At 42.0% G+C, this 27,678-nt stretch overlaps 1 protein-coding gene across 1 annotated transcript in view; it reads left to right on the forward strand.

The window, feature by feature from the left end:
- LOC116522647 (collagen alpha-6(VI) chain-like) overlaps positions 1-27,678 on the forward strand; it is a 106,930-nt gene that overhangs the window by 67,027 nt on the left and 12,225 nt on the right. Inside the window, exons 27-30 of the mRNA XM_032237655.1 lie at positions 20,658-20,708; positions 21,279-21,314; positions 23,187-23,249; positions 24,781-24,843. Coding sequence (XP_032093546.1) covers positions 20,658-20,708; positions 21,279-21,314; positions 23,187-23,249; positions 24,781-24,843 — 213 coding nt within the window. The remainder of the gene's footprint in view (positions 1-20,657; positions 20,709-21,278; positions 21,315-23,186; positions 23,250-24,780; positions 24,844-27,678) is intronic.

The following is a 27,678-nucleotide window of genomic DNA, read 5'->3' on the forward strand; positions in this document are numbered from 1 at the left end:
AAGTAAAATAGTAAACAACATTCATTCATCATTCGGGTGGGGACAGATTATCTTTATCCCCAGGCCTGACGGGCTAGCCAGGTCTTAAGGGCTGTGCGGAAGGTCTGGACAGTGGTGAGGGTACGAATCTCCACGGGGAGATCGTTCCAAAGGGTCGGAGCTACTACTGAAAAGGCTCTCCTCCGTGTGGTTGCCAGTCGACACTGACTGGCAGATGGAACTCGGAGGAGGCCTAATCTGTGCGATCTAATTGGTCGCAAGGAGGTATTGTTTTAGAATCATGTTCCGATTTTCAGTTTGACCATTGGTGCACGGATGGTGACTGGAGCTCAGTCCTTGGGTGGTGCCCAGTAAGTTTAAGAATGCTCCCCAAAATTTTGAGGTGAATTGGACCCCTCTGTCGGAGATGATTCTCTGTGGGGCTCCATGAAGGCGATAAATGTGTATAAAGAATAACTTGGCTAGACGTTTGGCAGTTGGGATCTTTTGGCACGGTATAAAATGTGTCTGTTTTGAAAACAAGTCTGTTAGAACCCAAATGACATTATTCCCTGCGCTTTCTGGTAGTTCGACAATAAAATCCATAGCTATCTCCTTCCAGAGTGCTGAGGGCTCGGCTACCTTCTGTAACAGTCCTGGCATTTTGCCTTGGCATCTTTTGGCTGCCGCACAAATTGGACAGTTGGTTACATAGCTCTCTATGTCCATTTTTAGTGATGGCCACCAAAATTACCTTTTGAATGTTTGTTTGAATGTTTGTTTGAATGTTTATTAACATTTGTAGGCCGCCCTTTTCCCTGAGGGGACTCAGGGCGGCTCACATAAAAATCAGGAAGGGGAATACAAACAATGACGTAGACACATATAGTAAAAAATAATAAGCAACATTCATTCATCATTCGGGAGGGGAGGCTATCTTTGTCCCCAGGCCTGACGGGCTAGCCAGTTCTTAAGGGCTGTGCGGAAGGCCTGGACGGTGGTGAGGGTACGAATCTCCACGGGGAGCTCGTTCCAAAGGGTCGGGGCTACTACTGAGAAGGCCCTCCTCCTTGTGGTTACCAGCCGGCACTGGCTGGCCGATGGAATTCGGAGGAGGCCCAATCTATGAGATCTAATTGGTCGCAGGGAGGTGATTGGCAGAAGGCGGTCTCTCAAGTACGGAGATCCACTACCATGCAGGGCTTTATGGGTGACTAGTAGCACCTTGAAGCGCATCCGGAGATCGACAGGTAGCCAGCGCAGCTCGCGGAGGATAGGTGTTATGTGGGTGAACCGAGGTGCACCCACAATCACTCGCGCGGCCGCGTTCTGGACTAGCTGAAGTCGCCGGATGCTCTTCAAGGGCAGCCCCATGTAGAGCACATTGCAGTATTCCAGCCTAGAGGTCACAAGGGCCCGAGTGACTGTTGTGAGAGCCTCCCGATTCAGGTAGGGTCGCAACTGGCGCACCAGGCGAACCTGGGCGAATGCCCCCCTGGTCACAGCCGTCAGGTGGTGGTCAAAAGATAGCTGTGGATCCAGGAGGACTCCCAAGTTGCGAACCCTCTCTGAGGGGTGTAAAATTTGACCCCCCAGCCTGAGTGATGGAATATTGGTCGAATCTTTGGGAGAGAAGCACAACAGCCACTCGGTCTTTTCTGGGTTGAGTACAAGCTTGTTAGCCCTCATCCAGTCCATAACGGCCTCAAGGCCTCGGTTCATCACGTCTGCCGCTTCATTGAGTTGGCACGGGGCGGACAGATACAGCTGGGTATCGTCCGCATATTGATGGTATCTTATCCCGTGCCTTCGGATGATCTCTCCCAGCGGTTTCATGTAGATGTTGAATAGTAGGGGGGATAAGACCGAACCCTGAGGCACCCCATATGTTAGGGGCCTAGGGGACGATCTCTGCCCCCCCACTAACACCGACTGCGACCTGTCCGAGAGGTAGGAGGAGAACCACCGCAACACGGTGCCTCCCACTCCCACCTCCCGCAGTCGTCGCAGAAGGATACCATGGTCGATGGTATCGAACGCCGCTGAGAGGTCAAGGAGAACCAGGATGGAGGGATGTCCTCCATCTCTGGCTCTCCAAAGATCATCGGTCAATGCGACCAAAGCGGTTTCTGTGCTGTAACCGGGTCTGAAGCCTGACTGGAAGGGGTCGAGGTAGTTTGCTTCCTCCAAGGACCACTGGAGCTGGAAGGCCACCACCTTCTCAACAACCTTCCCAAGGAAGGGAAGGTTGGAGACTGGGCGATAGTTATTAAGAACAGCTGGATCCAGAGATGGCTTCTTTAGGAGGGGTCTCACCACCGCCACTTTCAGTGCGGCGGGGAAGTTCCCCTCCCGAAGAGAGGCGGTAACAACCGCCTGGATCCAGCCTCGTGTCACCCCACTGCTGTTAGTAACCAGCCATGAGGGACACGGGTCCAGTACACAGGTGGAGGCACTTACAGCCCTCATGGCCTTGTCCACATCCCCGGGGGCAACATCCTGAAACTCAACCCAGAGATGGTCTACTTGATCCTCTTGTGCCTCGGCTGGAACTGCAGGGATGGAGTCCAAGTCCGACCGAAACCGAGCAATTTTGTCCACTAAGAATTGGGCATAATCCTCAGCTCTACCCTGCAAGGGTTCCCCCGCTTCCCTCTTATTTAGTAGGGAGCGGGTTATCCTAAACAGGGCGGCTGGGCAGGACTCAGCGGACGCAACCAAGGTGGCTATGTGAGATCTTTTCGCTGCCCTAAGTGCCCTGGTGTATTCCTTGGTGCTGGTGGTTACCATTGCTCGGTTCGATTCGGACTTATCGGACCTCCATCGGTGCTCTAGGCATCTCCTCCGGCGCTTCATCTCCCGGAGTTCCTCGGTAAACCAAGGAGGTCTCCGGGATCCGCCGCCTCGGAGGGGCCGTAGTGGCGCAATCCGGTCGAGGGCCTCCGATGCTGCCGAGTGCCAAGCAGCAACCAGAGTCTCTACCGGACTGTGGGCGAAAGTATCAGGAATAACCCCAAGCTCCGTCTGGAACCTTAACGGTTCCATAAGTCGCCTGGGGCGGAACCACCTGGTCGGTTCCTCCTCCCTACAGTGGGCGTTTGGGTTCCGGAAGTCGAGCCTCAGTAGGAAGTGGTCTGACCACGACAGGGGTATGATGTCGTTACCCCTCAGACCAAGATCACCAATCCACTGCTCCGAGAGGAATACGAGGTCGAGCATGTGACCTGCCGAATGGGTTGGGCCTCGGATTACTTGGGTCAAGCCCATGGCTGTCATGGAAGCCATGAACTCCTGCGCCCCATCAGAGTTTTCACCGAGCGACGGCAAATTAAAGTCCCCCAGGACCATCAACCTAGGGAACTCAATCGCCAGCTCGGCTACCGACTCGAGGAGCGAGGGGAGGGCTGCTGCAACGCTGTTGGGAGGCAGGTACGTTAACAGCAGACCCACTTGACCCTTGAGGTCCAACTTTATCAGCAGAGACTCACACCCGACGAGCTCCGGAGCAGGGACCCTACGAGGAACTAACGACTCCCGGATAACAATGGCCACACCCCCACCCCTTCCCTGGGCTCTCGGCTGGTGCAGCACCTGAAATCCTTCTAGGCACAGCTCTACAAGGGGGACTCCTCCCTCTGGGCCCAGCCAGGTTTCAGTAATACATGCCAGGTCTGCCCTCTCGTCTAAAATTAAGTCCCGGACGAGAGGAGCTTTATGTACCACAGACCTGGCATTTAGCGACAGCAGCCTGAGTCCAGGGTCCTGACTACTTGCGCCATCTGGTCTCGGAGTGGGACTCATAGGGCCGGAAGGAGGGATCTCTGTAATGTAGCGAACCCTCCTTCCCCGGTAATGGCCTGCCCTAAAGTCCCCGCCATATCTGCCCCTCCCTGTTACGACCGTAATACCCCAACCCTCTCCCGTGTCTCTGGTCCCCTCAACCACCCCCATGGCCCCCGCATCTCCCGGCAGGTCCTCCGAATCATACATACCCATGCACTCCCCCAAACAGTCCCCACGTAAGAGTTAAAAGACAGAAATTTACAACAATATAATAATAAAAGTGGGCCATTCATTCAATCACAACCAATCCCATACACTCATCATACTATTTAAAAAATTGTGCAGTTAGATGTGTAACAATGTGAAAAGGGGGGGAGAGGTACTCCGTTGCTCTCCCCTCCTATGTCCTGGGGAGACGTCCTTGGCCGCCAGATCAAAAGTGGATGATATATAAGGCGGCCGTATGCAGGCAGGGCAAGATGTAGAAAGTAGAAAGTCCAGTGATTCATAGATGGCAGCCTTAACGATGAGTAAGTGCCCCAATCCAGGGGGCCAAAGTTTGGAACTAGCCTGAGCCACTTTAGCAGAGGAGGAGGGGAGTGCTGATGTTTTTGGAGCCCAGTCTCTGCCACCGTGGTCGCCATCCCCCATTACTCTCACACCAACTCAGCCACAATCCTACTCCCCTAGTGGCTGGAGCGGGAGGCAAAGAGCAATGTCCGGAGGAGGCCGCAATGACACAGGGCTCAGTTCAGGGGGGTTAGGGGGTCGTCCTCTTCCCCACCCTAGCAAGCACACCAGTCAGTCGAAACGGCCAGGTCTTTCCTAAGCCGTAGGGGCAGATAACGAATAGCAGGGTGAGCAAGATAGAACCGAGGGGGGGGGGGCGTCTAAGGCGGCAACAAACACAGCCAAAGCTTAAGGTCTCAATAAAGCTTCCGACGCTTCCTTCTTTAAATGAGAAGTTGATTAAAGTTAAAACCCTCCAGGCTCACCAGTCACTAGGGCTCGTCAGGGCTCACCAGTCCTTCAGCGCGAACAAGTTCAAGCAGGCTGGCTAGGGAAGAGGCGTCCAAGATGTAAAAATGCTGCGGATCAGCTGTTTAAGATCGCCATCTTTCCCTCCACGCTTTCCCTCCAGTTTCAACTACTGCCGTTCTGCTGCTCAGGAGACGGCTGCCAGGATGAACAACGAATCCTTATCTCATCAGGGGGCTCACTGGGTCAGGCGGGCAGCACCAGGAACATCCAGGCGTCCAAGAATGGTAAAGAGAAAAAACGCTGACCGTCAACGTCAGCGTCGCCGTCCTTACGCAGCCGGGTGGTTGAAGGCTGCAAAGCGTTGCGGGGCTAAAAAAGAACCTCCGAAGTGTTAGCCCCCAGCTATCTGGATTCCTCAGGCCCTGCAGATCTTGAGCTCTTCCAGGGACCCTTTCCAAAAGTTTTTTGCAGTCTGTTTGGAAGGCTTCCCAGCGCTCTTTCGCCAAGTTTGAGCAGAGCGAAAGAGCCCGGTCGCCATTCCAAACCCGCGCACGCGCAGAACCTTTTAATTAGATGTAAAGTTTTTACAAAACCAAAGTGTCCTGTTAGTTTGCAGTCGTGGCACCTTTCCATTAAGTACAGTCTTTGGCTGGCTGGAACATAAAACTTCCCTCCCACCCAAGCTAGGTTATCTTTCATCAGACACCTGTCTTTGTGGCTCAAAAACCATTAATCGGTGGTTAAAGCTCGTTTAAAAGTTTGGATGGTGTCATTGTCCTCCAGAGTGTCTCGTTTTCCCTGGGATCTGGTGGTTACTGTAGCAGCTAGTTGATTGTCTTGTATGTTGGGTTTGATTACGTTTGGCTTCATACTATTGTATTGCCATTTCCTGGATAGTGCATCTGCCAGGAAATTCCTCCCCCACCCCGGAGGTATCTGAGTGTGAGTTCAAACCTTTTAAAGTACTGAGCCCATCGTACTTGTTTTGGAGAGAGTTTCCTTGGGGTCTTTAGGGCTTCTAAATTTTTATGATCCGTCCAGACTTCAAAAGGGATCTTAATCCCTTCTAGGAAAAGTCTCCAGATTGAAAGATGGCCCACCTTTGCTCAGATTCATTCAATTTTTTGGATGTGTAAGCACATGGTTGTAATTGGTCTTCCTCATTTTTCTGAAGTAAGACGGCTCCTATCACCACATCACCAGCATCTACTTGTATGACGAATAGTTTCTCTGTGTCCAGGTGCTTTAGGATCCGTTCTGCCAAAAACAGCCTTTTAAGTTTTTCAAATGCTGCTTATCCAGTTCAAAGGTGCTTCAGTTTCAGGTTTCCCTCCCCCTTCGTTTTTAAGTGCTTGGTGATGGGGAGAGCAATTTGGGCAAAAGCGGGGATAAACTGCCAGTAAAAGTTTGCAAATCTCAGGAAGCTTTGCAACTGTTTGCGTGTTCTGGGTGGTTCCCAGTCAAGTACCAATTGCACTTTCGAAGGATCAATTTCTATGCCCTGGTGTGAAATGCAGTATCCTAAGTAATCAATTTTTTCTTGGTGGAATTCGCATTTGAAGAGTTTAGCATAAAGTTTTGCAGAACGAAGTTTGTTCAGAACCGCCTGGACTAGTTTTATATGTTCTGCCTTAGTCTCAGAATATAATAAAATGTCATCAATATAGACTATGCAGCCCTTATATAGATGCTCTCGCAACACTTCATTTATTAATTGCATAAATACTGCAGGGACCCCTTGTAGCCCAAATGGTAGCACTTTGAATTGATAGCATCCAAGAGGGGTTGTTAAATGCCATTTTCCATTGATCTCCCACCTTAATCATGATATGGTAGTAAGCCTCCCTTAAATCCAGCTTTGAAAAAATTCTTCCTTTGGCTAAGTGTGCTAGCATATCCTTCATGAGTGGAAGGGGATATACATTTGCCACACTGATTGAATTTAAATTTCTAAAATCAACACATAAGCATTTGGAGCCATCTTTTTTCTCTCTAAGCAACACTGGGGCTGCAACTTTTGGTCGGGCTGTTCAATGAACCTCTTGCTAGGTTTTCTTCAATGAATGCCCTCAATTCTTCCAACTCCCTTGGAGACATGCTATACATCTTGGGTTTAGGGAGTTTGGCTCCAGGTAGGATTTCTATCACACAGTCAGTGGAGCGGTGAGGTGGAAGCTCATCAGATGAGTTTTCACTAAAAATCTCAGCCAAGTCCTTATATTCTTTGTGTATGTCTTGGGTTGGCATAGTGTAAGCAGGTATTGCTGTTTCTAGGTGCTCTGCCCCCTCAGTTTCTCTGTCTGGATTCTCAGCAAAAGTCATGTGCATCTGCACTCTTATGGTGCCTTGCTTCCAATTAATTTTGGGGTTCCATTTTTTCAGCCATGCAAGACCCAGAACTAGTGTCCATTCTGTGCCAGGCACCACTATAAATGAAGCTGGCTCCCCCCTGCTATTGACCCATCTAATTGGCAAAAAGCTATGGGGCTTTTCAGTTTCCTTACATTAATCCTCAACTTCCTTACTAGGGTTGGGCTGATCAAACAGCGGATGCACCCCGAGTCCACTAAAGCTGAGATTTTCATCCCCCTCTCCCAGTTGGGGATAAATAGTCTCAGGGGCAAGGTAAGTGGTTTAAGTGGTTTGCTTACCAGTGGTTCATTCTCTGGATTGCTTCCAGATGAGTATGGTTCCTCCTGCGAAGCCAGGTTTCCTCCTGAAAGAAGGGAGGGGGTGGAAATTCTACGGTCTCCCTGCTCCTCAGGGACATCTCCTTTCCGTGCTGACCAGGTTTCGTAGGTTTTCCCCCCAATGGGTGATCTGGTTTCTTAGCTAGTGCCTGAGAATGGCATTCTGCAGCTCGGTGCCCTTCTTTTCCACACTTGAAACAGACTAAGGATTTCAGAGAAGTTGTCATTTGAGGTTTAAAATGTTCTTGTTTCCATTGGGGTGGGGATTTCTTCCACATTCGTCCTGCCCGATACTGATTTCTGGCCATGTCGATCTCTGCCTCTTCAGCAATAAGATACCACTCATGTAGATGGGTTGGGGGACCTCAAGCCACACAAGCATTGTAGAGTTCATCACTCAGCCCATCGTTGAATGAGCTTAACAGGATATCCTCTAGCCAGTTCACATGACATGCCAGGTCTCGGAATTCTTCAGTATACTCTGCCACTGGACGGCGTCCCTGCTTCACAACTTTAAAGCGGTCGCGTGCTTTGCGATCTGCAAAGGGGTCCTCGAATCGTCATCACAGAGCCATCATGAACCGATCAAAGTCCCTCAGTTCTGGTGCATCGGCATCATGTAAAGTCACCATCCATCTGACAGCAGCTCCTTCCAGGGCTAGGGTGACCACTCGCACTCAGGCTCCTTGGGTTCAAAAATCACACCCATATTGTTCCGGTGGGAGGGGGCCTGTGGGAGCTTGTTGTTCTTAACAGCTCCGATTCTTGGCTGTGTTAAACTGTCTGAACAGCAATTCATCAGCCGTTTGACAGCTTGATTACCTCTTCTTCGGGCTTAGAAGAAGAAGGTGAGCTAATTATGCTTGGGTAGCATGCCAACTAACCTTCCCAGACCATAAATCTGGGAAAGGGAGGAAGGGCACCTATCAGCATAATATTCTCTGTGCCAAGAACTTCTTCTGTGTTTATTTGCAGAACAAAGGCAATCCACTCATCCTCAGCACAAGCATAAAATCTGTTTTACTGATTCCAGAACTGGCAGAGCCTCTACTCGTGAACTTCTAATTGTATGTATCCTTAGCTTCATTTTTACAAGAACTCCTTCTGATAAGTTACTTGCTAAAGAGATATACAAAATGGTGCCGAGCAGCTTCGTAGCATAGATTGGACTTTGAAAATATTTCTACGGAGTTTAGAACATTTAAAGAAAAGGAAGTGATTTATCACTAAACTAAACAGCAATTGCTGTACAATCGGCTTGCATAGACTTACTAATTGGCTGAAGAAGATTAAACTTGGAATGGCTTCTAGGCAAAAAGTCCCCCCCCTCCTCCCCCCTTCTAATATCTCCAAAAGTGCAGGCAGCTCGCCTGCTCCCGTTGCAAAATTACAGTCATTACTCTCTCCCCCACACTGCTGCAGGGGAGCCTTTGACTAAAGAAATTTTTCAGAAAGAATTGGCCGCAGCTTTTAAAAATCATGCAGCTGCGATAGAAACAAAAATTAAGGAGGAGATATCTACTGCTTATAAAGAACTGTCTGATGAACTTGTGACCCGGGATCAGAAGATTAGTGACAATATTTTGGGGGCTTTTAATTCTCTATCAGGATACGTGTCTGGAATTGAAGATCGATTTGAAGATCTTAGTGATTCTAATATCAACTTGGCATCGAAAGTGGTTCAACAAAAAGTTGGAGATGCTGAAAATGAAATTATTATGTTACAGTATAGACAAATGGAATTTGCATTAAGAATAAGAGATTTATGTGAAAATAACCAGGAAAATTTGAAACAGATTCTCTCAGAAGCCTTTGATAATTTGATGAGAAGGCCAGGTGGGAATTTTGAATGGCAAATTGAAAAGGTTTATCGTGTTAACTCCTGGCTTGCCAGACAGAAGCAACTACCAAGAGACATTGTGGTGTACTTTGCTACAAGAGACATGAGGAATACGATATTGCAAGAGTCTTATAAAACTAAGCTTCAAATTGGGGGTCAGGAGATGACTGTTTTGAAAGAGATACCACCTAAAATGCTGAGATCAAGGAAAGACTACGCTTTTTTAGTTGAAGAGCTTAAAAATCGTCAGTTCAGTTCAGATGGGATGTGCCAGCCAGACTAGCACTCATTTATCAGGGGCAAAGATACCATCTTAATTCAGTATGGAAGGCCAGAGACTTCTACAATAACATATTGAAGGCTGGACATCCCACCCCGCCTCGACCCAGAGAAAGAGAACAAGAAGGACAGGATAGACAGCAAACTACACAAGTATCAACAAGGTTGGATCAACTTTCTCTCTCAGAAGTACAAAGGAGCCAAGGAACAAAGACAAACCCGTGTGATTACCAGACAAATGGACCAAGAATTAAAAAAGCAACAATTACAACAAACACCTGTCACCGGTCAAGAAGCTACAGGTATCAGTCTAGAAGCAGTGGGAGGAGCCAGGCCAAAGATTAAATTCCAGGATGTCCAGATGGCTCTTAAAAAGCTTCAGGGAGCCAAAGATGACAACTAAGTTCTTAACGTGGAACGTTAATGGATTAAATTCACCACAGAAAAGGAAGAAAATAAATCACTATCTTAAGCAATTCAAGAATAATATAATTTGCTTGCAAGAAACTCACATTAGATCAACTGATCAAAAATATTTAATTAATACAAGATTTGGACAACACTTTATAGCTTCTGCTCCAGAGAAGAAAAATGGTATAGTTATCTATTTAAGGAAGGATATGAGAGCTGAATTAATTGAAGCAGACTCCCAAGGAAGATACATTGCAATAGATCTGGTATTAGAAGGGAAAAGGATATTGCTACTGGGAATATATGCTCCCAATCAACAACAAGATAGATTTTATAAAAATAGATAGATTTTATAAAAAGTACATTGGGATTATAGGTCCTGCATACTATTGGGTGACTGGAACGGTGTTATGGATACCAAGAAAGATAAGAAGGCTTCTCGGCAAAATATTCAAATGCGAGCAAAACTACCTAAGTCCTTTTTCGACATGATAGACAATTTTGAGCTGAGAGATATTTGGCGAGAAAGAAATACAGAAGAATACGATTTTACCTTCTTTTCTGATAGACATCAATCCTTTTCTAGGATTGACTTCATACTAACTACCAATGATTTGCTTTCTAGGGTAAAGAAGACAAAGATATGTTCCAGAGTCTTATCAGATCATAATCCGGCTTGGATGGAGTTGGGAGTTGGGACGCAAGCAAGAAGGTCTTAGAGATTGAATGAAAATTTATTTAGATATAAGAAATATATTTATGAATGTAAAAAATTGTTAGCAGAATTCTTTGTTTTTAATATGAATAAGGGTACATCTATGGAAATAGTATGGGATGCAAGTAAAGTGTATATGAGAGGAGCTTTGATAAATCTAAATAGATTACATAGACGTAAACAGGGGGAAAAGCGAATCAAACTGGAAGATGAAATTAGGAAGAAAGAGCAAGAGTTAATTTTAAAACCAGGAGATAAAAAGATTAAAGAAGCAATTACCTTATTAAAAGATCAATTTAATATGCTGATTTCAGCTACCAATTTGCTATATGCAAAACATAACACTTTCTGTAATGCAAATAAATCTGGTAGATGGTTAGCATATTTGATTAGGAAAAAACAAAAATCTCGTAATGTAGCAAAATTACACTATAGAGGGAAGGAAGTGTATCAATAGGATGAGATTCAAAAGGTCTTTTGTGAATTTTTTATAGGATTGTACAAAAGTGATAAAATTCAAGGCCTAGCTATAGATAGATACCTGGACAAAGAAAACCAACCAATAACTTCGGGGGAAATTCTACAGGTAATCAAACAGTTAAAGGCAGGGGAAGCACCGGGTACAGATGGCTTGATGGTGGTTTATTATAAAAATCTACAATTAGAAATGGTAGAACCTCTTAAGGAATTATTTAATAAGATTCAAGTGGAAGGCAAGGTACCCCCATTTTGGAAGACAGATTTTATATCCCTGATACCTAAAGAGGATCAAGATTTTACTCAACCAAAAAATTATAGATCTATATCATTACTTAATGTAGATTATAAAATCTTTACCAAAATATTAACGAATAGGTTAATGTTGGTTATCCAGCAATTGATTCATAATGATCAAACAGGTTTTATTTAAGGGAGACAAATGAAAAGTAATGTTAGACTAATTGTTAATACGCTAGAATATTTGGGAAAGAATAACCAAATCCCTGCTGCGCTCATATTTCTAGATGCTGAGAAAGCCTTTGATCAAGTTAATTGGCAATTCCTGCTCAAAATATTGCAAAAAATGCAAATAGGAGAACGTTTCTTACAATCAATTAAAGCAATATATCAACAGCAAACAGCTCAAATTATAGTTAATGGAAGTTTAACAGATTCTTTTCAAATTGAAAAAGGTACAAGGCAGGGTTGTCCCTTGTCCCCATTATTGTTTATCATAACTTTGGAATTATTGTTGAATAAAATACAGGGTTTGGAGGATTTACAGGGAATTAAGATTAGGCAGCAAGAATATAGAGTACGTGCTTTTGTGAATGATTTGGTTATAATATTAACCCAACCGCAGGTCTTAATGAATATGATTAATCAATATGGTCAAGTATCAGGATTTAAAATAAATTTAGGGAAAACAAAGATATTAGCTACAAATATGAATACTAAACAAAAGGAAGAACTAGAAGGAATGACAGGATGTGAAATAGTTAAAAAGGTGAAATATTTAGGAGTTCATATTTCAACCTCAAATGGGAAGCTATACAAGTACAGTTATGAACCACTTTGGCATAGTATACAGACAGAGATGAAAAAATGGGAGAAATTACAGTTATCTTTGCGGGGAAGAATAGCAGCAGTGAAAATGAATATTTTACCTAAATTTTTATTTAAAATATTTTACCTAAATTTTTATCTAAATTTTAAGTATTGTTACCAATACTTAAAAAAGATGTGAACCTGTTAGAATGGCAGAAGGGTATTAATAAATTTGTATGGGCAGGGAAGAAACCGAGAGTAAAACTAAAAATAATGCAAGATGCGCACGAGAGGGGAGGTTTGAAATTACCCAACTTAAAATTACATTATGATGCAGTAATTTTATCTGTGATTAGTGACTGGATTAATTTAACAAATGATAGAATACTTAATATCGAGGGGCATGATTTGGTATATGGGTGGCATGCTTACCTGTTATATAACAAAAAAGTGGACAAGAATTTTAAAAGTCATATTTTAAGGAATGTTCTACTGCGGGTCTGGAAAAAATATCAATATAAATTAAATGATAAGATACCCATGTGGGCAATTCCCAGACACGCAATAGAAAATATGAATATAGTACAAAAACAGGATGTAATTACTTACAGACAGGTTCTTACCCTAGAAAGAGGTGTACTACAACTAAAACTCTTGGATGAATTAAAAGAGGAAAAGGTAATCCAAGCATGGTTTCAGTATGGGCAGCTACAGGCCAGATGGAAAATGGATCAAAAAATTGGTTTTATGTAAGTCAAGGATAATTTACTTAAACAAATAAGAGATCAAAATCCAATGCATATAAAGAGATTATATAATGTATTAATAGAGATGGACTCGGAAACAGAATTAATTAAAGACTGTATGATAAAGTGGGCTCAAAATATTGAAGAACCAATAATGTTGGATACATGGGAAAGGATTTGGGTAAGAAAATTTACCCAATTAAAGCCCAAAACCTGAGAGAAAACTTTTATAAGATGTTTTATAGATGGCTTTAGATCCTAAAAAGTTGGTTTCTATGTATCCGAATTTACAACCTAAATGCTGGAGATTCTGTGGATGCCACATATTTTCATATATATTTCATATATCGTGGACTTGCAAAAAGGTTAAGGCATTTTGGATAAAAATATGGTGGATTATGCAAAATATTCTTTAAAAAAGGATAAAGTTTACCCCCCCAGTTATTTTTGTTAGGTATAATTACTGATTGTACAGCTGTAGAGATTAATTTGATTTTGCACTTAATAACTGCAGCTAGACTGTTGGTGGCGCAATACTGGAAGAAGGAAGATTTGCCTACTATCCAAGAATGGACATTGAAAGACACAAATGTAGCCGAGATGGCTAAATATCTGCATATCTTAAGGACTATTCAAACAAGAGATGTAAACGAGACTGGAAAAAATAGATTGATTATACTCAAAATAAATATGGGACTAAGAAATTCCAGATAGCTTATGATTAAGATCAGGAATGATATAAATTTTTTAGAGTTAGCCTAGCAAGGAGGAGCTAAGTTCAATTTAAAGACATTATTAATTTTCTACTCTCTTTTCAAATATATTTTAGACTGTTTTTGTTAAAGACTTATACCTTGTATTGGTTCTGGGAAGTTTGAATGTTTAATGTTTAATAAATTTATATGCTGCCCAATCCCGAAGGACTCCGGGCGGCTTACATAAAAACAATTTAAAAGAATACTAAAAAGTTTAAAAGGTAGAAGACAAGACAAGTTAAAAAGACACAACATGCACTCAACCTTAGTGGGGCTGGACCTCATTCAAGAGGTCAACAGCCCCAGGCCTGCCAGAAAAGCCAGGTCTTAATAGACTTTCGGAAGGCCGCGAGAGTGGGGAGGGTCCGGATCTCTGGGGGTAGATTGTTCCATATGGCCGGGGCAGCTATAGAGAAGGCCCTCCCCCGAGGGGCCGCCAAATGACATTGTCTAGTTGATGGCACCCGGAGAAGGCCCATCCTGTGAGATCTTATCGGACACTGGGAGGTATGTGGCAGGAGACGGTCCCGTAGATATCCAGGTCCTAAGCCATGTAGGGCTTTAAAGGTGATAACCAGGACCTTGAAGCGCGTTCGGAGACCGATCGGGAGCCAGTGCAGCTCGCGGAGGATGGGTGTAATATGGGTGTATCTTGGTACACCCAATATCGCACATGCGGCTGCATTCTGGACCATTTGTAGTCTCCGAACGCTTTTCAGGGGCAGCCCCATGTAGAGCGTGTTACGGTAGTCAAGTCTTGAGGTGATGAGGGCATGAGTGACCATTTGAAGTGCCTCCCGGTCCAGGTAGGGCCGCAACTGGTGCACTAGGCGAACCTGGGCAAAAGCTCCCCTGGTCACAGCTGACAAATGGTGTTCTAGTGTCAGCTGTGGGTCCAGGAGGACACCCAAGTTGTGGGCCCTCTCTGAGGGGTGTAAGTTTTCAAAAAAAAAAAACCCCAGGCTTAGAGATGGAGTATCTGGACTATCTTTGGGAGGCAATATCCATAGCCACTCAGTCTTATTAGGGTTGAGTGCAAGCTTGTTCATTCCCATCCAGACCCTAACAGCTTCCAGGCATTGGCACATCACTTCCACCGCTTCACTGAGTTGGCAGGGGGCGGACAGATACAACTGGGTATCGTCCGCATACTGATGGTATTTAATCCTGTGCCGGCAAATGATCTCACCCAGCGGCTTCATGTAGATATTAAATAGGAGGGGGGGACAGGACCGAGTCCTGCAGCACCCCGTATTTAAGGGGTCTAGGGGTCGACCATTGTCCTCCAACCAACATCGACTGCGACCTGCCATAGAGGTAAGAGGAGAACCACCACAAAACAGTGTCTCCCACTCCCACCTCTTCTAGCCGCCACAGAAGGATACCATGGTTGATGGTATCGAAGGCCGCTGAGAGGTCAAGAAGCACCAGGATAGAGGAATGTCCTCTATCCCTGGCTCGCCAGAGATCATCGGTCAGCATGACCAAAGCGGTTTCGGTCCAGTAACCAGGCCTGAAGCCAGACTGAAAGGGATCTAGATAATCCGCTTTGTCCAAGGTCCGTCGGAATTGGAGGGCCACCACCTTCTCAACAACCTTCCCTAAAAAAGGGAGGTTGGAGACTGGATGATAGTTTTTAAGGACAGCTGGGTCCAGAGAAGGCTTCTTAAGTAGGGGGTCTCACCATCGCTTCCTTCAAAGGCTGTGGGAAAGATCCTGAAGAGAGGTGTTCACAATCCTCTGGAGCCAACCTCGTATCACCTCCCTGCTGGTCAAAACCAACCAGGAGGGACATGGGTCCAGCAGACAGGTGGTGGCACTTATCGCTCTCATCGCCTTGTCCACTTCCTCAGGAGTGACAAGCTGGAACTCACTTCATAAAGTTTGATCAAGGCCCTCCTTCGGCATCTTTACTGGCACTGTCCAAGTGGAGTCTAGGTCCGTCCAAATCTGCGTGACTTTGTCTGACAGAAACTGGGCAAATTCCTCAGCTCTTCCCTGTAAGGGTTCCCCCACATCCCTCCCTTTCAGGAGGGAGCGGGTTATCCTAAACAGGGCAGCCGGGCAAGATTCTGCGGACACAATAAGAGCGGCAAAATTTTGCCACTTGTATCGCCACTAGATAAGTCCTATTAAAGGCTCTTAGTAGTGTTCGGTCGGATTCAGAGTTACTAGCCCTCCAACGTCGCTCTAGGCATCTCTTTTGGCACTTCATCTCCTGGAGTTCCTCGGTAAACCAAGGTGCTCTCCTGGATCCACTGCCATGGAGAGGCCACAAAGGCACAATCCGATCTAATGCCTCAGCCGCTGCTATATTCCAGGCAGCGACCAAAGACTCAGTCGGATTGTGGGCAAGGGAGTCAGGTATCTCCCCAAGCTCCGTCTGAAAACCCAATGGGTCCATCAGGTGCCTGGGGCGGAACCATTTAATCGGCTCCACCTCCTTGCAGTGGGGGAGCAGCTTCCGAAAATCAAGCCTCAACAGGAAGTGATCTGACCATGACAAGGGCGAGATCTTTTTTTTATTTTATTAAAAAAAAAATTAATTTTTAATTTAAAACAAATACAACATCTTTCTTTACATGCTATAGAAAGTATATCAGTTGGTTACAAATAGACTTTTGTGCATCTCTTCCACAGTCAACAAACATAATTCATGTTAACTCGAGCATTTTAACTCAAATATTCATACATATCACCATCATCATATATCCATTTTCATTTGACTATAATTATTATTAAATAATAATAATAATAATAATAATAATAATAATAATAATAATAATAATCTTAAACAATACATAACCACACCAGTGGGAAAAGAAAAAATCAGAAAAAGAAAAAAGAAAAAAACCCAAAGAAGACAAAAAGAACAAAAGAAACCCCCCCCCCAAAAAAAAGACAAAAAAAAGAACACAGGTATATATTATTAAAAAAAAGTATATCAGCTGGTTACAACATGTTTTGGTGCATCTCTTCCATTAATTCATATTAATTCAAATATCTTAACTCAAATGTTTACCATATTGACATCATTATACCTCCACTTTTAGTTGACTACAGTTATTGAAACATCCTTCATCCTCAACTATGCCAAAGATTTAATCCATAACCACATGCTGACATTTCATTTACTTGTTTGTAAAATCCTCTATTAACATCAAATCCTCATATCCTGTTTTAGCTAAACATCCATAATATTTAATTCCAAAAATTCCATCTTCCATGCAATGTAGTTTATTATCATTCTCCCTTCTTTGTATCGTATATCGTAACATTTTCCCCATATTAGTTAACATTTAACTGTATATATTTTATTTTATTTTTTAATAATAGACAATTATTGTGATTAATAACCTTTGTATATGGTCCAAAAATATTTCCAACCTTCCCTTCTAATATCCAATTATTATTTATCATATCAACTCCACATTATATACATTACTATCAATATCAATTATTATTCAGCTATATCTATTACAAATAAAAGTAATTAGATTTAGCTAATTTTAAATTGTATTCTTCCATCTATCAGCCTATGTCTCTCCAATAACAAAACCTTCTTAATCCTATTGCCATTCGTAGAACAGATTTACCAAATGTTTTTATAAGCAAGTCCAAACAGGGATATCTTCGCACCTTTTTGCTCAGGATGTCTCTGATGAAATAATAACTTGGTCCCAGGCTTGTTAAACTTTTCAGTTTGTCTTTAATTCTCAAAGGTGGAATTAAAAATTCTGCAAGTGATGTTTCATAAAGTGTAGATTCTTTAATGCTTCTCATTCCTCCTGCGCTCTGTCTTTTAAGATGAATCTTCTGTATGGCTGCCCCCCTTTCTCTTTCTCCCTCCAAGATAAAACAGACGCCCTGCGTGTCAGCAAGTTGAGAGACTTCATTTCTCACATTCTTCATTTGTATTTCAGGAACATTCAAACATTCAACGTTCTCACTTTTTTCTTCATATTTTAATGTCAAATAGTCCAATTTTTTTCCAAATCTTTCATATGAATCAAACAACTTTTGAAATGCAGAGAAAATTTTTTGAAACGAATCTTTTGAAGTATGTATCGACGCCATGTTGTGACGCAGTTAAATACTCTAAAATATTTGCAAGTAAAGACACGCTGGGAGCTGTGCGATCTTATCTGATCTTAGACCAACACAGCCAAGCAATAAAAGTGTCAGATCGTAAAAAGCCAATTTGTAGTAGACTAGTTTACAACCCACTTAAGAAGAGTCAGGAGGTAGTCTTTAAAACATTTAAGAAATAGGGTAACCACCGGCCATAAATCCATTGAAGAAAAACCAATTCGCCGCTAGATTCTTCTGTTCTTTGGTTTCAATTAGCTTAAATTTTAGTGCGGACCGTCTCTCTTTGAGTAATAAAATCAGCTTACCAGTTGAATTCACTTTCACCATTCTTAGGGGCAACCTGCAGTTTCGGTTAGCATACAGCTAATCCAGAAGGAGCTGGCAAGAGGGGTTGAATTCCAAGCTCCCCCAGAGACCTGCGAACGTCTCTGAGGTCACTGGATCTCCCCTCACCTTTCACTGTCTCTTCGGGACAGCTAGGGTCCAAGACGATCCGTCCAAATTCCTTCGGAATAGGGGAATTTCAGGAATAGCCTGAAACTCCGTCTTCTCACTGCTAAGCCCCGCCTTCTTTGTTCAAGGGGGGGGCGAGATCTCTATCCCCTTTAGTTTCAGATCAAGTCGGCGGGGGGAGGTTGGGGGGGCATGGGAGGAGGGGGGAGGGAGGGAAGTATATTAAGTTTGAGGAGGGGTGTTAGGTTTTAAAGTAATATGATTGTACATGTATACTGTCTTCTCTTATTTTTTTAAACAAAGATATGTTATGTATATTGAAATGGAAGTATAAATACCATCAACACAAAATGGAGCTTGCTCAGAAGCTGAAATACACCAAGTGAATGAGAGGAAGAGTAGGAAGCAGAGGAGAGAAGAAAAATAAAAAGAGAGGGATAGGAGAGAGGGCAAGGGGGGGGAAGATGAGGAGAATGAGGAGGAGTGGAAAGGGGAGAGAGGAGAAGGAGAAAGGAAGGGGAAGTAGAGTAGAAAAGGATGATGGAGGGAAGAAAGGAGGTAGGGAAGGGGAGGAGGGAGGCAGAAGAAAGTGTTGGATAAGGCATAAATATGGTTTTTGGTGACCAGAAGAGCCAATAATTGGTTTTTTTTATTATTATTATTATTTCTGGGAGTTGATGGCAAGATGAACTAATGTAATTATTAATTAACACAACATAATATTGGCTATGTAATAGTATACATGTGATTATATGATATGAAAATGGAAAATAAAAAGTTTAATGAGAAAAAAAATCACACCCATATTCTTGCATGTAGGTGCCACAAAGAATCCCAATTTTGTTGGGTTCCCATCAAATTTTACCCCCAGGGAAGGAGTTTTCCTTTCTAACTGCAGGTTTCAGAGTTGGTTCTGAGTGGCCCCCAACCCATACGCCAACTGGGGGGGAGGGTTTTCTAGGTTTCTAGCTGTTGCTGCTGTGCCGTCAGCTTGATCAGCAGCGACCAGAGGGGGCTTAGCTCCCCTGGCATCACCCCCTTTTGCTGCCCTTCCAACGCTTCTTGGTTGCCGGTCTGGCTCCCCCGGATGTTGAGATTTTCCAAAATTTCCATCACCAACTGGGTTACATGCCTCTTCAGAGGATCCTCTCTCAGCGTGGCTTCATTTAGCTCCTCCTGGTCAGAGGGAACTTCTAACTCCAATTTCCACCCTGGTTTTCAGCTATCTTGGGTAAGAGTGACCTCCCCTTGTCTTCCCTTCCCAGCCGTCTTTTGTCCTGATTCCGATTGACCAATGGGGATTTTTGGGGTCCTCCAAGCTCAGTCCGTTCTCTCTGCCAGAATACAAGGAGCAGGTCTCTGGTTGTGGAGGGGTTTCCATCTCCCTCCAGCAGTCAGTTTCCCCTTGTTCACTGTTATGCTCAAACATGGTTTGTTGGGTCCCCTCGGTAGAGTAAAAATGTTTCTCTCCTGGTTGACCACTTTGCAGACAGATGCTGCTTTATGTAATGGCTCCTCTCCTGACTTGAGAAAGTAAAGACTCTTGAAATGGATTATTTCAAAAGGAACTTTTAATCAAATGTGGGATGTGAAAACCATTAGAAGCAAAGCAGCATCTGAAAACCTTTAGGCCATGCAAATGGGATTAAGCTGATTATGACCACTCCCTTTGTCTGACCAATGCACAAGTGTGAAGATGCTTCCTTAACTCTTCTGCCCTGGGAGTCAATAAAGCACATGTTTCCATGGCTATCTCTAGTTAGACATCAAAGATATATCCCACATGGCTACCATAAACATCCCTCCAGAGATGTTGAGGTCTTCAGCTTCCCAGTGACAGAAAACCAGTTGTAAAGTTGTAAAACTCAGTTGTTTCAGATGTAGCTAATGATTTAACTCCAAGGCTCCCCTCCTCCCAATTGAATGGCAGTATTACCTTTAGGGATTTGACACTGTGTGTATTGTTAGCCTGTCAGAAATTTGGTGGATGGTTTCCAAATTTAATAAATAAATAAAAGCTTACTGCTATTTAATTTGAATGCTTGGTATTATTGAGATCTGAGTTGAAGGCAATATTTGAAAAATGTCAGGCTGTTCTCTTAATTATTTTCATGCCATGATCATTTTAACATATAATGGACTGCTCATAGATTATTCTGAAGTAATTCTTGCAGTGGCAACCCTATTTCTTTCATTTACTTAAATTACAATCTTTGTTGATCCTGCAGAAATGGAAGCTGCATTAACATACATCGTAGATAGAGATTTGTTCTTAGTAACTTTGACTTCTTTTTTGAAGAAAAGCTGTAGTAAGATGTACTATAAGCAATAGCATAATTCTGGACACTGCACCTTAAAAGTTACAAATGCAAAGAGTTGAAGAAAATATGTGTTTATCTGTTCTAGGGAGAAGAAGGAACTGTTGGTTTTGGCAATATAGGAAGAAAAGGAAAGAAGGTAATCATATCAAATTAACTGTACATTTGGGCTTAGATTCTTTTGAGAATATAACACAATTCACAATTGTTAATTGTACTATATAAAATATGTACAGACACATACAATAGGAGAAAGTTTACATAATAAATTATGCTTCCCTGAGGTGGATAAGCACCTAAATCCACTTTGATTGATTGATTGTGTGTGTGACATCAGATCATGGGGAGTGATGATCAAAGAATATCAGGAGTATATGCTAGTCACTCAAAGTGTGATGGCCATCCCAGTCACCCAGTTAAAACAGGCAGGCACTTATGTTGGGCAATAGCCATATAAAAATGCTGAAGGTGGATATCATTTAATGACAATGGCAAAGACATCCATTCATATTGTGTGGAAGAAGAATAAATCAAATACATAACAGCTTACTTATTCAGCCTCTTATCATTTTAATTCCTTTAATTAGTAATTAGTTTCCTAAGGTGCTCAATTTTTCAATTTTGCTAAATAAACTATGTTTCCTTAAGTAAATGAATTTTGTGTTACTTCTAGAAAATAATTGTAGGGTATTGTATGTTTTCATTATAGGGTATAGAAGGATTCCCTGGAGACTGTGGAGACCAGGCAAGTATTTTTAGCAGTGGTTTGCTCTCCAAGCTTGTTTCAATTTAGTTTATGAACTTTCCAAACTAGGTAACATCATCAACAGAATTTTCTTGTCCTATTCTCCTTAGGTTATAAATGTCTTGTGCAAGACTATACATAAAACTTATGATTGTACGTACATAAATTTCTAAAGCAATTGCCATAGGGATGGGATGACACCAATTCATGAAAAATATCCAACGGTGACTTTCAGTAATGCTCAGCTTGTATGTTAGCTCCCCCCTAAACTATTTTTGTGGTTCCCAAATGACTATACTCTTTAAAACTCTTCAGTTTTAAAACCATTCAATAAACCTTGGGAACATCTGTGCCTTGCAAGGCATAAGTACAATTGTTGCAATTTTTATATTTGGTGGTTTTTTGTGCACATGTTAGAAGTCAACTGCACAATCATTCCACAAAAGGGTAAAAAAGAGAAAATCATAAAACTCATTTCATTATATTGCTTTGCAAACTGCATGACTTACATACTTGCACTCCTTTTTTGCATCTGTTTTTAACAAAAGCCAAGCCAAACCTATCAAAATCAGCACTGAGAAAGATAGAACAGGTATACAAATCAAACAGGAAAGGAATTAGTAAAATAACCTATCTACCATAGATGAGTACAAATCACCTGGCCAAATGGTTTCTATCTAGGGATTTTGAAGGAGCTAGCAGGTTTAATTTCAGAGTCACTGAATATAATTTTTCAAAGCTCATGTAGCACATGAAAAATACCAGAGGACTGGAAAAGAGCTGATGTAGTTCCAATCTAGAAAAAGAGAGGGGGAATGAATCCAGAAAATGATAGGCTAATCAGCTTAACATCAATATCTGGAAAATCCTGGAAAACGTAAATGGAGGATTTGTGAGCACCTAGAAACAAACAAGATGATTACTAAAAGCCAGCATGGGTTTGTTAAAAGTAGATCATGCCAGACAGAACTCATTATCTTTTTTTAATAAAGTAAATTAGTGGATCAGTAAAATGATGTGTTATAGGATTGTTGGACTTCAGTAAACCACAACCTACTTCTTGGTAAGATAGAAAAATGTGGGATAGACAGTACCATCACCATAAGGATGTGCAATTGGTTGATCGATCATATTCAGAGTATAGTCTTCAATGGAACTATATCTACTTGAAGGAAAACATGCAGTGAGATGATACAAAAAAGTTGTTGAAACCCAGGAAAGTGTGCAGAGAAAGGTGACAAAGATGATAAAGGGTTTGGATGCTAAATCATGACAGACAGTTGAGGGAACTAGGTATGTCTAGCCTATCCAAGAGAAGGATTAGGGGTGAGATGATACTGTAACTATCTTCCAGTACTTGAGGAGTAGTCACAAATTAGAGGGTTTGACTTTTTCTCTAGTGCACCAGAGGATAGTAATAAGAAGTAATAAGTGGAAGATTGTGAAAAAGAAATCCAGCCTAGAAGTAAAGGAGAAATTTTCTGACAGTGAGAACAAATAATCAATCGAATAATTGATCTCCTGGGTTGTGAGTGCTTCATCATTGGAGGTTTTCAAAAACAGACTAGATAACCATTTCACCAGGATGGTGTAAGGCTCCTGCCTTGAGCAAGGCATTGGACTAAAAGACCTCCAAGGTTCCTTCCAATCCTATGATTCTATGTTTGTATGTCACAATTTTCTTTTTGCAGTTTCTATAGGATGCTTATCATCTCTTTAAATATCTAATTTCAATTGTTTGTAATTCTTTGTAACATTAGCTAAAATAGATAATTCTGCCTATCAGAATAAGCAGTATACTATGTTTTGCATTGTTATATATCATATATTTTATATACATTTTATTAATTTTGTTTGTACTATATTTGGCAGGGAAAACCTGGAGATATGGGGAATCCTGGAAAACCTGGACTAAAAGGAAAAAGAGGAAGAATGGTATTTTGAAATAAGCTGTACAAAAGCTATTTTAATGTTAATGGTTTTGTTTGATTATTACCATGTTTCCTTGAAAATAAGGCAGGGTCTTATTTTCTTTTGACGCTTGAAATAAGTTCTTAGCCTTACTTTCAGGGAGGTTTCATTATTTTTGAGATGCAGGAGGTGGTGAGCATGATCACCTCATGGCTGCTGTTGTCTTACAATATTTTCAGGAAAACTTATTTTTGAGGGAGGGCATATGCACTCAAAACTCCGATTGGGCTTATTATCTGGGAAGGTCTTATTTTCAGGAAAATAGGGTACATGTTGTATTTTTAATATATTCCTATTTTTTCTCCTCCAAATAATTCAAAATGTGTTTTGGGGAGTTATGCAGTCCTCTTTTCATTGAGTTCTCAAAATTTCCATGGAGCGTGGCTCCTTTACCATCAAATTTCTAAAACCAACAGTGTACTTATGATTATGATTCATTTGGTGGCTTGAAGCAACTGACATTCATTTCAACATAAAATAATCAAATTTCAAATGCACAAGAGTTGGGCTCAAAATGTAAACTTCTGTATGGCATATTCAGTTATAAAAAAATTCCACAGAAATCCTCATGGAGAATCATGCTTTGTTTATTTGTGCTTTGGAATATGTATTGACAGCACAGCTTGGGCTTTGTCTCATTATAAAACTGAGATCTTTCAGCAGGATCTCTGTCAATATAATGTAAATGGATATGAAAGAGTCACCTGTGACTTCTTCAGATGGTTCTTCTGAGTCCTAAAATGATATAGCTGAAATCTTACTAGATTTCCAAACTTTGTGAAATTAGTTTGTCCATTTAGATTATAACTTCTCAAGCAATTGCTGATATCTTTGGCCTAGAAAACAGCAGTGACATGTGGACAAAAATGTATTTGATGGAAGGTTTGCAATACTTATCACACTCAGGCTCTGTCAGGACTACCTTACTTTGAGCTATAGCCTCTATTTGTATAAGCAGACAACTTCATCATTATTCTTTGCTAGCAAAAACTGACTATGTCTAAGGAAATCCTAGCATTATGGTAGTGGTCAGTGGTGAAATTCATTTTTTTACTACCAATTCTGGGGACATAGCTTGGGGACACAGCAGGGGAAGGATACTGCAAAATCTCCACACACACCCCCACTCTAGGGGAAGGATACTGCAAGATCTCCATTCCCACCCCACTTTGGGGTCAGCCAGGGGTAGTATTTGCTGGTTCTTTGAACTACTAAAATTTCTGCTACCGGTTCTCCAGAACCTGTCAAAACCTGCTTAATTTCACGTCTGGTAGTGGTGCCCTAGAGAAGTGGGCAGTGGGAAAATTGTTTTTCTGGATGATAGTAATACATACTCTACAATTCTTATAAAAAAATCATTATTAAAAATATTATTATTTTTACTATACTATTCTTTCCCACATTTGCTTCTGAAAGACCACTGCCTCTGTTTGGGAGTATATAAATGTGCAATCTTTTATATTGCTCCTGAAACAAATCGGTTTTTGTTTCTCAGGGTACTCTAGGATTAGTTGGTGATGATGGCGAACTAGGAACACCGGGCTATCCTGGACACCTGGTAAGTAATTAATTAATTGAAGCTGTGCTGTTTTATCTATACAAGTGTCAACTTTAAGTAGAAGACAGTTGGAATTTAATATGCACATTTTTCTAGTTCTATCGTCTCCCCTCCCCTAAAGATACCAAATTATCTGAATGGTTTATCAAGTACAGCCAAAATTAGGCATCTTAATTAATTGACCTTGAATTGATTTCTGTTTAGATGTGAATTGTTTATTTATTTCAATTATTTCAGCTAGATAAAGTCTTAATGAATTATAATAAATCTTTTAAGGGTCCAAAAAGCCCTTGATCATAGTCCTCTTGAAAGAATTATCAATTTTAAATGCATTTATTTTGATCTTCTGAAGTTAAGTTTCATATATAGATCAGGGTGATTAATCCTTGATTGCAACTATGTTTTTCCCCTCCCTTTATTTGCATGTCTGTGACATCTTGTTTATTGAAAATATAAGAATATACACTGACTGTTTTCACAATGACATACACAAGGAAGCCCTCTAGTGCCCCAGTAGATAGCCTATAGAGGCAGTCATAATATGCTATCCAGATTAATAGCCATTGATCTCCAGGACTACAATGATTTGTCCTCTTTTGATGCCAACAAAACTGATAACCAGTACCATATCTTCTAATAGCAAATTCCAAAATTTAACTATATGTAAAAATAAAACCCCTTTTATCTGTTCCTGATTCTTCCAGAATTCAATTTCATTAGGTAACCTCTGATTCTAGTTCTATAGTAATTTACTGGATCAATTTATAATTTATAACTATCACAAAGGAAGGTAAAGTAAGGGTAGAGTTGTTTAATGCAGTAGTAGGTTGCAAGCGGTATGCCCAAGTACGGTGCTCCGGAGGGCCCACCCGTTGGCCCGAGCACCTTACGTGTATTTGAGCTCTTTGGCACTTCTGCGCGCCGAGAAGCTGAAGCGTCGAGGAGAAGTCACGGAGGTGTTACAGAGGCATCATGGAGGTAAGGACATATGCACGTGATGCGTGTGTGTGCGCACATGCTGCATGTGTATGCACACATGTGTGCGGCATGCATACATGTGGGGGATGCCAGGCCTGTTGCACCATACTGGTTGCAACGGGATCCGGAACCCACCACTGGCTTAATGCAATGCACACATATACTTAATTATTTTGGCCTATAATCCACAATTTATGCACAGCAATATGTGTATAAACCTGATTGCAACGACTTTTTAAAAATCCATGTAATTAAAAATTGTTTAGTAAAATGTGTTTAGCCATAGAGGTTTACTAACTTTTTAACTATAATGAAATAAACTATAATAAAGAAACCATTCTAGATATAATGAAGAAACCATTCTAGATAGGAATAACATCCTATCATTCAGTTTGGGCCTTCTTTTGATTCAAACCTCTGTCACAATTTTTAGCGTTAAATATGTCCCCATATTATGTCTGCAGAAAGGTTAAGAATGCTAATTTTGATTAGGTCATAATTGTATACCTTTTCATTGGGGAACACTTTAAAATTGACACTCATTAAAATTAACCATTGTTAGTTTTATGTTAGAGCAGATATTCTTTGTTGGGATTTAAAGGATTTGGAGGAAGACTAGGTTAATTAATTTTCAAGACAATGAAAACCACCCCACTTAAAATAATTTGGACAATATGATATTAAGAAGTTCATTTTTAAATCAAGAGGCCACTTAAATAGGAATGGGATTACATGCAAAGAGCAAGTTTCCTACCCCTGGAGATTAATGCATAGTTCATATTGCAGAGTGTAAGAAATTTGTTGGACTCTCTCTAACTGTTTTCTTGTGGAAATGTCAGAAGATATTTTCTGCCTCCAATCTAGATAACTTAGTTATATGTTGTATGTCAACTCTGAAAAAAACCTGGCTGAAGCCATCTTTTGTTGCCTCTTAGTTGTCACAAATCCTGAGAGAGGGAAGGGAGGAGGAAAGTAGATAGCTAACAATCAAAACAAAAAGTTTTCTTGTGGGAACTAAGATCATCTCAACAGGTGGCAGTTGAAGTAGTTCTGCTTTTAGTTAGGTTAAAACCATGGGAACTTGTAGAATTGGTTTTCCCTAGCAGTGCTAATACAATATATCCAATAAATAGGTTTTTTGAGGAATCTACTGCTTTGGAGTTCTGCTTTTGGTAGATGCATTATTCAGAACACTGACAATAAACCAACTTTCCTAACTTTCCACCGGGACTGAGTCCCAGCTGCTCACCCGATCTTTAAAGGGAGTAGAGGAGATTCAGGAAAGGCGGTGGAAATGGAGAAAGAGGGAGACAGAGTTGCTAGTGCTGGTGTGATCCCTACTGAAAGCCTGTAGATGGCAGCAATGCTGGCAGAGGTCACCCTCCCAGAAACGAACCAGCCAAAAGTCTGGAGGGAGGCACTGGCTGTTGGGGACTTGTAACAGGCCGAAGAAGACCTCAGGTACCAGGGCTCCCATTGATATCCACGTGGGACTCAGTTGCCTTCACCCCACACTGGAGGGCAAGGGGAACTCTTTAGCTGGACAAATCCAGGGAATGGTAATACCTGATCACTCTCCTCTGGTCAGACAGAGAAGAACTTGCAGGAGAGGTTTGATCAGATAAGCATCAAGGTGATGGGACAGGCGTGTAGATTTGAACTGCCCAGAGTGATCCTGAGTTGACTTACCCTGTTGTCTCTATCCTGCTGCAGCCTGGGTCTAGTCACAGCAGTTTAGTCAGCTAGCCCTCCCTGGTGCCATTGGCACAGTCAAGCGCAGGGCTGCAGCAAAGCCTTCTATGCCACCATGAGGTGATGAACTCTACCCGCCACCTGCACAACCCTATGGAGTTGCAA

The sequence above is a fragment of the Thamnophis elegans genome, chromosome Z, assembly GCF_009769535.1.
Source record: "Thamnophis elegans isolate rThaEle1 chromosome Z, rThaEle1.pri, whole genome shotgun sequence".
Lineage (NCBI taxonomy): Eukaryota > Metazoa > Chordata > Lepidosauria > Squamata > Colubridae > Thamnophis > Thamnophis elegans.